The sequence below is a fragment of the Lissotriton vulgaris genome, chromosome 10 (assembly GCF_964263255.1).
Source record: "Lissotriton vulgaris chromosome 10, aLisVul1.2, whole genome shotgun sequence".
Lineage (NCBI taxonomy): Eukaryota > Metazoa > Chordata > Amphibia > Caudata > Salamandridae > Lissotriton > Lissotriton vulgaris.
In genome coordinates this window covers 749590653-749604191 of record NC_141698.1, presented here as the reverse complement: position 1 = coordinate 749604191, position 13539 = coordinate 749590653, and the positions used below count along the sequence as shown (strand labels likewise).

At 42.2% G+C, this 13539-nt stretch overlaps 1 protein-coding gene across 36 annotated transcripts in view; it reads right to left on the bottom strand.

The window, feature by feature from the left end:
* Positions 1-93: 93 nt before the first annotated feature.
* Positions 94-13539, bottom strand: part of ABI1 (abl interactor 1) — a 391827-nt gene continuing 378381 nt past the window's right edge. For all 36 annotated transcript variants that reach the window (XM_086941617.1, XM_086941621.1, XM_086941633.1 and 33 more), the window contains one exon: positions 94-1968. In XM_086941617.1, coding sequence (XP_086797743.1) covers positions 1793-1968 — 176 coding nt within the window. In that variant the 3' untranslated portion in view covers positions 94-1792. The remainder of the gene's footprint in view (positions 1969-13539) is intronic.

Genomic DNA, 13539 nt, shown 5'->3' with positions numbered 1-13539 from the left:
TGGGTCGCACATTCGTACAAATCTAATTTTACACGTGTGTGTGTATGTGTTAAACAGATAGCTCATGTCAAACAAAAATCGCTTACATTGCAGTAATAGGAGAATGGTTTATTATAAAAGACTGTACATACATTTTTAATTAACAGGTTATATACAAATTAAAAGAATTTCCAATTTTAAAAAGAAATACATGTTACTGGCTGTCAACATTTTAGAAAATTATAATGTTAGGAGAGAGCAAGAAGCATTTTGCGTAAGTAATGATTTTAGATGAGCAGGATGAAGAGAAAAAAACTCAAACAATAAAACCCCGATGTTACTGCAAGTTCAAACCATCAGCCTTTCTATCTATATGTGCTTTAAAAATCTGAAATTCAGTCATCAGTACAATTCCCAACACCAAATAGGAGTAACTCATTTCAGTAGGTCCACAAAAAGTCTTTAAAAAATGTACTAGCGATTAGAAATACCAGTTAGTGCTGCAGTGCACAAGGCAGTTTTTATATTGTGTCCGGACGTCATTGCTTCATATTTTATATAGTGAAAACAAGACCAAAGGGACACAAATGTAGATTAAGTATAAAGTGATTAGAGCACCCTTCAGTGTGCATTTTCTGTCCAGCGTCTCTGAATCGAAAAGGAAGCAAAGGTAATGACTGGCAAAAATTGTAATATTCTGGATACATACACAATGGTCCCCCTTTTGAAGAAATTAATGACCGTATTTTGGCCCTTTCCCTGGAACTGCCTACTTGGCATAATATTTTATAAAATACACAGCTTGTAGTCCTGGTCCGTTTTAAGAGTCAGTTGTAGCAAAACGTATTTAGGTACAGCTATATAAAAACCATTTTGGGTTCATAGCATGACATTCGATGTCTGAACTTTTTGAACAAGACAGCATCCTAGATTATTCATAATTATTTCAAATTTAAAATGTGCGTATTCGGTTATTATATATATAGCTAAGGCTACCATAGGTATTGATCTTGGTATATACTTTGTAAGACAAAAATTAGTCATGGGATTTTTTTTTTTAGATTTTTTTGCAAAGCTGGCGTTTTAAATGACACTTTTGTAAACCAGTGAAGCAAAATGGCTGAACTTTGTTTGGTTCACTTATGTATTTATAAATGGAAAAAAGTTTATAATGCAAATTCACTCATTTAAAAAAAATAAGTACAAATTACAACATACATATTAAGACCACCCATTTTTCACAATGCCATATAATAGAATTTAAGTGAGAGTACTCTGGGTAAATATTACAACAAATTGGAAGCTTTTTGGATTTTTTTTCGTTTTTAAAGTAGTATTTCAGTTCATAAGTTTGTAAGCATGCTTTAAACAAATATAGTTTAAAAATGAGCAAGAATCTAAACAAAAGTAATTCGACCAGCACTTATTTTTCAGTGTTTAGGTTAGTGAAACGTCTTGATGTTAGTTCTCATGCTGCACTGAAACATTATGGCACAAATGAATTATGATTTCATTAAATACTATACCCTACATTCCCAAAATATTTAGGCTGGTCATAAAATTAACAACGCGTAAGTACATAAGCATAACCGATTTGTGGGCAGTTTTACAATTTTAGAAATTCAACCAGGCAACACACGAACTGTCTATCGAGAGTTGTACTTCAGAATTAAATCCATTAAAACAGCATGTCTTTGCAGGATAATGGGGACATTTCTTTAACAAGTACTGTGACATTTGTTACATTTTACAATTGGCCTCAAATAATCACAGCATGATTCAGTAAGGTCTCAATCCAAAAAGGAAGCCAATCTTAATCGGCATAGTGCATGATTGATTCAACGTAGTTCCCGGGAAAAAGGCCAGTCACTCCGTTGGAAACGCCTTCATACCAGCCATCATCATTCTTTTTTATCACATATATGATTGAACCCTCCATAAAAGATAGCTCGTCATCCTTGTCCTTGCAGTAATCATATATCGCCACAACTATAGATTGAAAACAAAAGAATAAAATCAATATGTTAAACAATAATTAGCAATAGAATGCTGAAAACAATTAACTGCAAACAAAATGGGTCTAAAGGTAGACATTGTTTACATGCTATATCTGACACTAACATACTAAAATAATTACCTGGAATTATTTCCCTCCAGCTGAACTATTCCTTACTGGACAATGCCCATTATTCGTGTTGTCGGACATTGAAATTAAAATACGTGTGCTACCTACAAAGTGCTGTGCACACATGATACTTGTCTCACACAATTTAAATGGTTAGATCTACAGCACACACTTCCATATAACGAAGGAAAGCTGGTCAATAATCATGTGGAACCTATAGCAAAGAGTAAAACTAGCACTTATGGTAACAGGTAGTGCTTACTGATACCATTTAGAAGAAAACGACTAGTATTTAAGGTAGTTTATGGCTCGCGTTGAGCAGGCAGTATTGCAAAGTAAAACAAGCTTCCAGAGAAGATACATTTTGATTTTTGTTTCTGGAGGCAAGGTGATAAGCCCCCGTTTGCATAATTACCAAGATTCCATAATCTTTTTACATGTTGTAGGACGCTGGATCCGTATAAGATATTGTCACTAGATGGTAATACAATGCAGAGTCCAGGGCTCCATGTAAAACCCAAAGTGCTCTATTAGTGGTAGTGGGGGGCAAGCAGCCTTAAGCCTAACACAGAGAAGTGCAAGACATTTATTGCACAACATTGCTCAATAATGGACACACAACTCTAGGTGATCCAGACCAATTTTAGAAAAATGGATTTTATTTCAAGACCAAGATCTTCGCAATAAGGTAAGTACATTTTCAAATAAAGACTCCTCACCCTCCGCTCCCTGGTCCTAGATACCACTTACTAGGGACTTACAGGGGGCAGAAGTACTAATTGTAGGCATGTTTTTTAAGCAACAAGCTCTGGCACAGGGGACCTGGATGGAAGGGAACCTGTGCACTACAATTAAAACTATATCAAAACCAGGCAGAAAGTGTGAGCTAACAATGTAAAAAAGGAACTTTCTCACACATGGAGGAAGCAACGGAATAAAAGTACCAAACTTTCAAGTTGAACATTGAATGACCATTGGGATAAGCATGACTTCTAGGCTTTTGATCCTGCACGTTGGTTGGAAGATTTACTTTATTAGGTTCAGTGGAGTACAACCTGCAGGAACATTGGTGTCAAGGACATAGGAAAGAAACATCCTGTTCAGAAGTCATGCGATTCTTTTTGTTTTTTAATTTTTCAAAACCTTTATTGACAAATTCAAGTCAGACATTACACTGCAACATAGCAGCTCAAATTGCCACATTAAAGATGAAGTCAAGCATTCGGACACAAGCAGACTACATCTTGCTACAAGCAGGAATATATTCTGGTTAAACTCGCAACTTCACTACACAGGGGACCCTCCGCTCACAGGGGGTCACGTACACAGCAATAACATCAGTGGGGAGTGACGAAAGACGGGGGAGCCCACAATGAGGGCGGAGGCATTCACAGACCAAAACTGGCGGCCGCCGCGGGCACAAGGCCGGTGGGGAGGGCTGGAGCGGCAGCGCCACTGGGGTGGGATTGGGAATGTAGATAGGTCACAAGAGGGCCCCAGATATCAACAGGTCAGGACTTGGCGAGTGGTAAATCCCAGAACTCCGACAGCAGAGTTTGACACCAAGAGGCATCTTCCAGCCAGCTCTCAACTTTAGGAGCAGGTCTACGACCCCAACAAATGGCCACCTTAAGCCTAGCCAGGACGAGCAGCATCGCAATCAGGCATCAGGACAGAATTTCACGAACCCAAGGAGGCACAGGGGAGGGTCAGGATGCACTGTGGTACTAGTAATGTCGGGAATAGTGGAGCAAACCACCCTCCAGAATTCAGAGACCTTAGGGCATAACCACGCTAAGTGTGCGAAGTCCGGGGCAGCGCAACGCATACAAGTGTCCCTTGGAATGAGTCCGAGCCTGTGGAGCTGAGCAGGGGTGCGGTATAGCCTGTGCAGATACTTAAAATGTATCAGATTGAGCCGGTAATTGGGTGAGAAGTCATGCGATTCTTGAGCAATCAAAGCCAACTTTGATCTACAAGCATATTGCTTACTTATGACTGATGGCCTGCAGGTAATTTTTCGTGTTTGCAACTGATGCAGGAGTGTGTTATGTGAAAAAGTCCTGGTGCAGCTGGACTCTTTTCCATCGGTAACCATATGTATATATCTGCGGTGCACAAAATCAATTTAGTCATTCATTTATTGTAATAAATACTAGAACAGGGCCTTTTATGTAAAAGTTAATTTTAGTCACAATTTAATTACATATCACACAGATTCATGTAAACAGCATGTATTGTTCTTAGGGACACTAGTGCAGATAGCACAGTGCGTGACCAAGGTGCAAATAGTGACTTTGTACAGAATAAAACCAACTCCTCGAGGGGGAACGCTGTTCTCAATGTGCTGAATTCTGTTTTACAAATTATAGTCCTTCACTAAATCCAAGAGGTAGACCAAGGGATCTGTGTTTTGACATTTCAACCCCACAGCTTATTCACAGGTTCTCATCAGGACAAGCCATCCCGCTAGGGAAAACACCTACAAGGACAACAGCAAGAGGCTCATTTACTAACTGGAATGTCTATATCATCAAACTTTACTCACCACCTATCTGACTCTCTGTGTAATCTTGATATATACGTAAACAGGAAGAGATGCACAGAAACAGGCATTTAAGCAGGCTGGATTAGTGAGAGGGAATTTAGGTATCTGACGAACCGCACCTGATAACACCAGTCACATATACACTACCAAATACATGTACATAAGAATTGAACAAAACCTGAGTAGGCCAATTGTGTCAGGATGTGGATAAATCCTAGAAACTGTCTGCAGATACAAAAAATACAACATCAAAGACGAAGTCCCGAAAATAGAATCATATGTGAACGATAGTATGCAGTTCATTAACACAGTGGAAGGGACCCCCGTCGAGATGCATTATAACATAGATGGAGAGTCCCTATACACAAATATCGATCCGGAGATCACCAGACTACTCAGTAGCTGTGCAAATACTACCGCCAATCCCACATAATTCATTACAGACATACTGACCATTTCATTGAAAATAACCATTTCATGTCCAGAAATGATTATCATCAACAAAGGAAGTGGCAATGGGGATATGTTTTGCCCCGGACATTTCAATTCTCTATGTTGCTAAATTTGAGAATAATACAGTAATCCAGATGAATAATCCCTTCAAACATAATATTGTCACGTATAGAAGATATATTGATGACTTGTTCATCATCCGGTACGGACAAGATGAACAGTTGATGGAATTCATGGACTGGTTAAAGTTGCAACATCCTGACCTTGAGCTCACGGTGAACCATGGTACAGATTCCATTAATTGTCTGGATCCCTGTATCAAACAGAGATGGGTCACTGTATACTACACTGTATTAAAAGACCCTACATATACTAATTCCCTACTACTGTAGGACATACATCACCCCAGAGCACTTGGGGATAACCTACCATAAGGGCAGTGCTTGAGAACGAGAAGTTGCTACTATAAGGAAGATTATTACAAGGAGGCAGAAATACATTGACAAAGTTTGCCCCAGAAGGGTGATCAATAGAGTCCTATAAAGGGAATGTTATTGCTCCAGAGAAACACTTCTGATCTATAACAGGAGAGATGATTACAGAGCAGATAGTCAAGGGCAGCACCTTCAACCCTGTGAGCAATCAAATGGAAAATTATTATTATTTTTGGTTTCAAAGTATTTTATTAGTTTTATAAGCAAAGACTATTGGGTATTCGTACAGTTGTAGCAGTTCGCTAAATCTCATTACTTAATGTATACCAACGCTTTCCCTTCAGGTGAAAGCCAACTGAGGTATAACTCCACCATAGTAAACATAAAAAAAGCATACTTAATCATGACATAGAGTGTAAATAGTATGTTCTAAATTGGTGTCTGACATCAACCATTCACTTACCCTTTCATGGAGGTCTGGAACACTTCCAGTCTCTCATAGAGTGCAGATGAGCGGAAGCTCGCTATAAGATAACTACACGTCCCAGGACACTAAACAGTAAATCTTCGAATGCTGGAGCTATGTTGGGAGTATATCCACGGAATCTATGCATTTATATGGCCAACCATGCCATTGATTGTTAACATGCATGAATCTCCAGTGCCCTACCATGGCCTAACCTTACATCTAAGTTGCTCCTCACAGAATCCATTATAATTATATATCTCTCTCAATCTTCAAGCAATAACTACCTATCTCCATATTTTGCTCAACCGGATGTGTATGTACAGTTAACTTTGGGTTTTCAGATACAGCATGTGCGTGTTAGGTAAAACAATTTATCTTACTTCCAAGCAATAATCCTCATCTACACTAGTTACTCAGTGGCTCATAATTCTACATGTGGAATGTGACACGTCTGTTAGAGATTTTAATTCACATGTGCCTGTATCATTGCTTATCTCTGTAATCCATGCGTGTCATAAATGGAAAGCAATCGGACTCTAATGTACGCTGGGTCGAGTAGTGTAGTTTATTTATTAGGAGTTTTATATAGCACTGGCTAGACCTGGAGGTATCAGAGCGCTTTACATAGGATGAGAACATGAATAGTTGCAAAATTAACATAAAAGCAGATAATCACATCTATGTCAAACATTTGGGCGGAGGAAGGGATAAACCCAGGCAAACGCCACAAGGAGCAGAAAGGGGATCAGGAACCAGGCAGAAGGAAAATGTTCAAGTTCAGCAGGCCTGTACCAATCAGGGCATGCCCGGAGCCAGTCCATCACCACCGGGCCCTAAACAAAGGCAGACCAAACTGAGTTAGGTGTAAACAACCACTGGAGGGTTTGTGGAGGCGGCACAGCAACTCAGCAGGATGGTATCACTCGCCGAAGACAAGCAGACCACAGAGAGGCCATCAAGTGAGGTAAAGATGGCCGCCTTGAACCCACCATCTCCATCCACAGCAAGCAGACAAAAGGCGATGGGGGAGCAAGAGGTTTTTTTTTCCGGTCGGCGCTAGGCACAGACTAAGCTTCCGAAAACAACATCATGAACGAGGCAGGCAGCAAGCAATGAAAATTCCTTCGAAAACCTCCCACCTCCATGAAGGAGGACTCGGTCAGTGATCGCCAGTCCCACAACACTTCGGCCATTTAAAAGTAAGGAGGAGACCCCGGACTCCAAAACGATTCACCCGTGGAGGAAAGGCTGTAATCCCACAATGACCATGTGCGTGCCCACAATTTTAGATAAATTCTTTTCTTTCCATTTTCTCCTCCGCCCGCCACCTTTCTTTTCCTCTTCCACCAACCTCCTGACAAAATAGTTACAACTTTTGTCTTTTCCTTATTCATCTACTAGCAATAGTCCCAACTTTTAACCTTTCATATATTAGCCTCATTTTGCACTGCTGACACATTTAAGCCTTTTTTTTCAGGCCTCCTCATGACAACCAACCAAGGAACAGCAGTGCAAAGATCTTTATGGTGGCCAAACATTTTATTTTACTCATCAGACATCCACCTAATTGAACAACTGAAAATTCCACCCTGAGAGTAGCATATTTCACAATATATGCTACTCAGCTTGTACTTCATTTGTTACACCCACAGGTCCATTATTGGTTTCATCATATTCCTTTCAGTTACCATTCTCTAAATATAGGATACCTATTTAATGAAGATTTACAGTTGCTAGTTGGTGCACTGTTGTGCTATGGTTCTAAGCTATTTCAATGTGTTGTCAAACCAGAAGGTGTTCTGAACATCTATTCAACTCCATTCTTTCCAACACAATATACATCCTTGCCATTGTAATGTCATTTATATATCTCCTCATACCCATAATGAGGTGCTGAATCGTATCCTGGCAAAGGGTAGCACTCTACTTGGTGGAAGTCCTATGGATTCAAAAGTGTGTCTCTGTTGTGGCTTATTTGAGCAATGTTGTGCATGAAGACCAGAGTTGTGCTCTTACATCGTTTTTTATTGGTAATAGGTTTAAGAGAAAATCAGTGCACAGCAGGATGCTTAACCATTAGAACTGGTGAATGCAGTGTGTGTAAGGTCACTGTGACTTATTTAGAAACTGTTTTAGAGTGCATGTCAGAGGCTGCTGTGTGTAGCATCAAGCGGGAAGCTGCACATATGTAGGTGTCTAAGAAAAGTAGGAGAATATGTACCGTTATGCAGATCTCCATCATTCGAATGGTCTGTACAATTTAAAGTGATTAGTGTAGAAAGAGCCAGGAAGGAAAAACGGTTACTGTTCATGATGCATTCTCATGTTGACTACAGCCCACAAGCAGACATGCCCGCACGAATGGGCATTATTGAACAAGACTTAGTATATGCTTTTGAGAAGAGGGGTGGAGGGCGGCTTACTTGCAACTATCAGAGGAGCAAGCCATGAAAATTAAAACTATTCAACCAGCCTTAGTATCAACTCTGTGGGTTCTATCCAGGAGTGGCAGATAAGCAGCTTATGGGATTGGGCATTATAATATCGGGCAATGTATGTGCCCTGATGTTTCCACAGGAGCCGCAAAAGAAATAGAAAAGGGCGTTTTGCAGCTGGCTATAGTGTATGCTCTAGAAATCTACCTAGGCTTAGCAGAGCAGCAACTTCACCGGGATTAGTGCTTTTGGACCTGGGTGGTTGACTAAAGCCTTTGGAAAGCTCGGGTTACATTAGGGAAAAATATTACAGGAAGACTTCTTTGACATTCTGCCCTTTACATCAACACCTAGTAGCGGAAGTAATATCGGACAGTACATTAGACAGAAGGCGCAGGAGCTCCCAGGCGCTTCCCTTGTTAGGTCAGGTCAACAGTTTTTGTAGAGCGCAGCTTATCACCGCAAGGTCTCAAGGCGCTTTTGGCAGAGAAAAACAAGTGAAACCGTGCCGAGGAGATGATTCATGGCAGCAGCAGGCCTCATTTCGGGAACAGCCAGGTTTTAAGACTGGCCCGGAAGAGTTTGTGTTCAGAGATGGATAAGAGGTAAGAGGGCAGTTTGTTCCACAGCCGAGGAAAAAGAGCGACGGCCATTTCAGGAAGTATGAACATGAGGCTGGATCAGGAGTGATTTGTTGCTAGATCTGAGTGACCTTACTGGAGCATATCAATTGAGCTTCTTTCGGAGGTAGTTAGGACCAGATTTATACAAGATAGCATGCATCAGACTCAGAATCTTAAAATAGCTTCTTTGGCGGATGGGTAGCCAATGAAGTTTTTTCAACGTGGGGGGAGTAAGGGGTTCTGGGTGGAAGGTCGAGGGTCAGTCTGGCCACTGCATACTGAAGGGACTGCAGTTTGGAGAGCAGATTTTCGTTGAGTCTGAAAAACAGGGTGTTGCCTAATCAAGCCGACTGATGACCAAGCCCTGCACCAGAGACTTCCTGGTTTCAATGGGAAGCCATTTGAAAATCTTCCGGAGATTACGCATAACCCCGTAGCAGGTGCCGATAACCTGGCTGACATGATTCTTCATGGACAGGGAGTGATCAATTGTTATCCCTGGGTTGCGGATTGCAGGTTTAGGGGGAGGACAGGAGCCCAGTTCCGGCGGCCACCATTCGTGTGACCAGAATTCCTCGGCTTTGCCAAACAGAATACTGTCCGTTTTTCTACTGTATAGTTGAAGCTTGTTGCTGCTAATCCAGTTGCTTATATCGATCATGCAGTTTTTAAAGCCGCATGTGATGAGCAACTGGGTGTCAGCATACAATACAGTTTCAAAGCCGTTTGATTTAATAACATTGGCCAACGGGGTCAGATATAGATTGAATAACATGGGGGCTTAGGATGGATCCTTGGGGTACCCCCACGGTAACTGGGTGGCTGCTGGATGTCAGAGTCAGCTTGAACTGTTGTAAAGCGGTCCGATAGTTACCCAGCCAATCAAGTGCTTTTCCTCGGATACCCATCTCCCACAACCGATGTTTCAAAATATCGTGGGAGATGGTATCAAAAGCGGCCGATAGGTCCAGTAGGACCAGAATTGCTGACTCCCTTTGTCCAACGTTAGCCTGATATTATCCACAATCTCTAGGACTGCGGTCTCTGTACCATGGGCGGCACGGAAGCCTGATTGGGACGGATCTAAGACCAACCAGAAGGGAGGATGGAGTGCTCTGGCTTCCTGTCCCTCCGTTCAACCGACACAAGCCGTGACAGACTGGGGACCAACCTGGGAGCAAAAGGAGTAAACTGGGGAAAGTGAAGAAACAAAGCTAAAACAAAGGCGCAGTGAGTTTAAAAACACAAGTGATTACAATTTCCCCAAGCAGCCTGTAAACATTGCTGTCGCACCCGCCAACACTAGCGCTGCAGAAGTTCCGGTTCAGCGTTTCTATTACTGAAATTCTCGTTGCGCGTCCGCGCTGGGGAGGGCCATTAAGTGGGGAGGAGGGCGGGTCAGCTTCGTGACGCTGACCAACCAGAAGGGAGGAAGGAGTGCTCTGGCTTCCTGTCCCTCTGTTCAACCAGCACAAGCCGTGACGGACTGGGGACCAGCCTGGGAGCAAAAGGAGTAAACGGGGGCAAGTGAAGAAACACAGCTAAAACAAAGGCGCAGTGAGTTTAAAAACACGAGTGATTACAATTTCCCCAAGCAGCCTGTAAACATTGCTGTCGCACCCCCCAGCACTAGCACTGCAGAAGTTCCAGTTCAGTGTTTCTATTAGTGAAATTCAAATATTGCACTAGGTCTGCGATGTCTGCATCCACACTACCCTTCTTACTGAAGTCGGTTTTATTTAAGCATGGTTGTTTTCATTTTCTAAACTCTTCCGAAAATGCAATGCTCTCAGTGCATTGCCGACGCACGTGTGGACAAGTACAGATGACTGCAACCGAGATACAATTTCCGCGACCGCTGCTTTACGTCATAATGAAATCTGTAGCCCTCTAATGTATTTTGTTCAATAATTCACAAAAACACAATTGGAGACACTGCAAACAGGTCTTCCACATGAGTAATAAGGCCTATCTGCGGAGGACAAACTCTTAAGGTTGAGAGGAGAGGGACGACCCAGCAGTAACACCTGGAAAGCAGATTTGGAACCCTGCACAAAGCAATATACAATCAACACACAGGGTCAAAAGACTAAATTGTGGAGTTACTGTTAGCAAAACTAAGTCTGGCTATTCAATGGTACAAAGGACCACCATCCCAGACCGCCAGTTCGTTGAAGTGTGACAAATCGTATAACTAGTCTTTCAGCGGCAAGAGAGCAAGTATAATATATAGAGAGCCTAAACCAATGGATATTTGGGCCCCATTTAAGTATTCCACAGCAAAGCACACTGTAAACGGCGATAAAGGCAATCGGGACAAGGACCACAGTACAAATGAAGGCATCTAATCAATATAATGGCTAGTGGGAAAAATGCACACTGGATCTCAAAGATAACTTAGAGCAGAACATTGGGCAAACAGTGGGATTATCTGGGATGGGACCACTATGGTACATAGGGTGCCTAATTAGTTTAACATTGCTATATAACAGTTGACTCCATGTGCACAGGTAACCGTTAAACGGCACTCTCGTGTCATAAAACGGATGGAAAATTAATATGAGATCTGGGAAGCGGTATGGTTATGAGGTGTTACAAAATTGAGTCACCTTGGCTTATCACAGGCAAACACTAGTTTGTATTAGGCAGTGATGGCACAGACTGTGCTTCACAAAACTTTTTTACTTTTTTACAAAACTTTATAAATGTATACCTGCAGTTCTACATGCTACTGCAGGTTTCCTGGCCTTGAAGCGCAGTGTAGCCTCTATAGAAGAGGTTGTTCACCTAATTGAAGGGCATTTCTCACTATGTACTAAGCCCCTAAGGCTGTATCCTGTTTATTTATTTATTTATTTATTTAATGACATTTCATTAAGCGCGAACAAATGCCCGTGGGCGTCTCGGCGCTGCAACATCTGCAAATAATTCTCCTGGTGCGGAAAGTGTGTTCCGGTGTTACTGGTTAAACAGCCAGGTCTTTAGTTGTTTGCGGAAGGACCAAAGAGTGGAACTGGTCCTGATTGACCGGGGTAAGGTATTCCACAATTTAGGTGCCGAGACCAAGAACCTGCGGTCTCCCCAGGAGACAGTTTTGGTGCGGGGGACCACTAGATCGTTGAGGGTGGTGGATCGAAGCGATCTGGATGGACAATAGGGGATCAATTGTTCTTTGAGAAACGAGGGTCCTTGTTTATGTAGTGCCTTGTATGCAATGCAGAGAGTTTTGAACTTAATCCTGCTTCTGATAGGGAGCCAATGAAAGTTTCTGATGGTGTCAGTCGCTGACTTGTATTTAGGGATTCTGGCGAGTAGTCTTGCTGGTGAATTTTGAACGGTCTGCATTTTTTTGATAACCATTACCTGAGTGTTTGCAAAAAGACCATTACAGTAGTCCAAAGTGGGCAGCACTAGAGAGGTCACCAAGGTTTTACCAGCAGTTTCAGGAAGGAAGGGGATGATTTTCTTTATTAAGCGTAATTTGTGGAAGGCTGAGGAGGCTGTTTGGTTGGCGTGGGAGACGAAGTTGAGGTGGTCGTCAAAGACAACTCCCAGGTTCCTTACCTTGAGAGCAGGTTTAGGCGGGGTTCCGAAAGCCATGGGCCACCAAGCGGGGGACCAACTTGGAGTAAGTTGTCCAAATATGACAACTTCCGTCTTTTCGGAGTTGAGTTTTAGACAATTGGCGGCCATCTAGTCCCCAATTGCCAACATTCCTTCTTTAAAACTCTCGGCCACCTTGTCGCCATTGTTTTTGATGGCCAGGACTAACTGCGTGTCATCCGCATAAGAGGTTAGGCTCATCCCATGTGCTCGAATGATATTAGCTAGGTCCGACACATAGATGTTAAAGAGTGTCGAACTCAGGGATGAGCCTTGTGGAACCCCACATGGCAGAGACAGGTTGGACGATTGGAACGATCCCAATGTAACGGCCTGAGTTCTTTCAGACAAGAAGGATGCCAGTAGTTTTTTAGCTGTTTGTTGAATGCCCATTTTTTCGACACGGTCGACTAAGATCGAATAATCGACCGTGTCGAATGCTGCAGATAGATCTAGTAGTACTAGTACTGCTGTTCCGCCTTGATCTTGGATGGTTCTAATATCATCTGCGGCTTTGATCAAGGCAGTCTCAGTGCCATGGAACCTACGGAACCCAAATTGGGTATTGTCAAGTAGGTGGTGATCCTTTATGAATTCATATAACTGAGTTCATAACTTTTTCGGCGACTTTTGCCAGAAATGGGAGGCTTGCTATTGGCCGGTAATTTTTCAGTTCGTCCTTATCAAGATGTGGTTTTTTTAATAATGGTTTAAGGAGATTTTTTTTGAGTGAGTCTGGATAGGTTCCTGATCTAAACATGGCATTACAGATTTGGGTAATGGCGGGTATCAGGGAGCCCATGATTGGTGGGAGAATTTTAGAGGGGCATGGGTCTAGTGCAGAACCAGTATTGATCGTGGTGATATCCG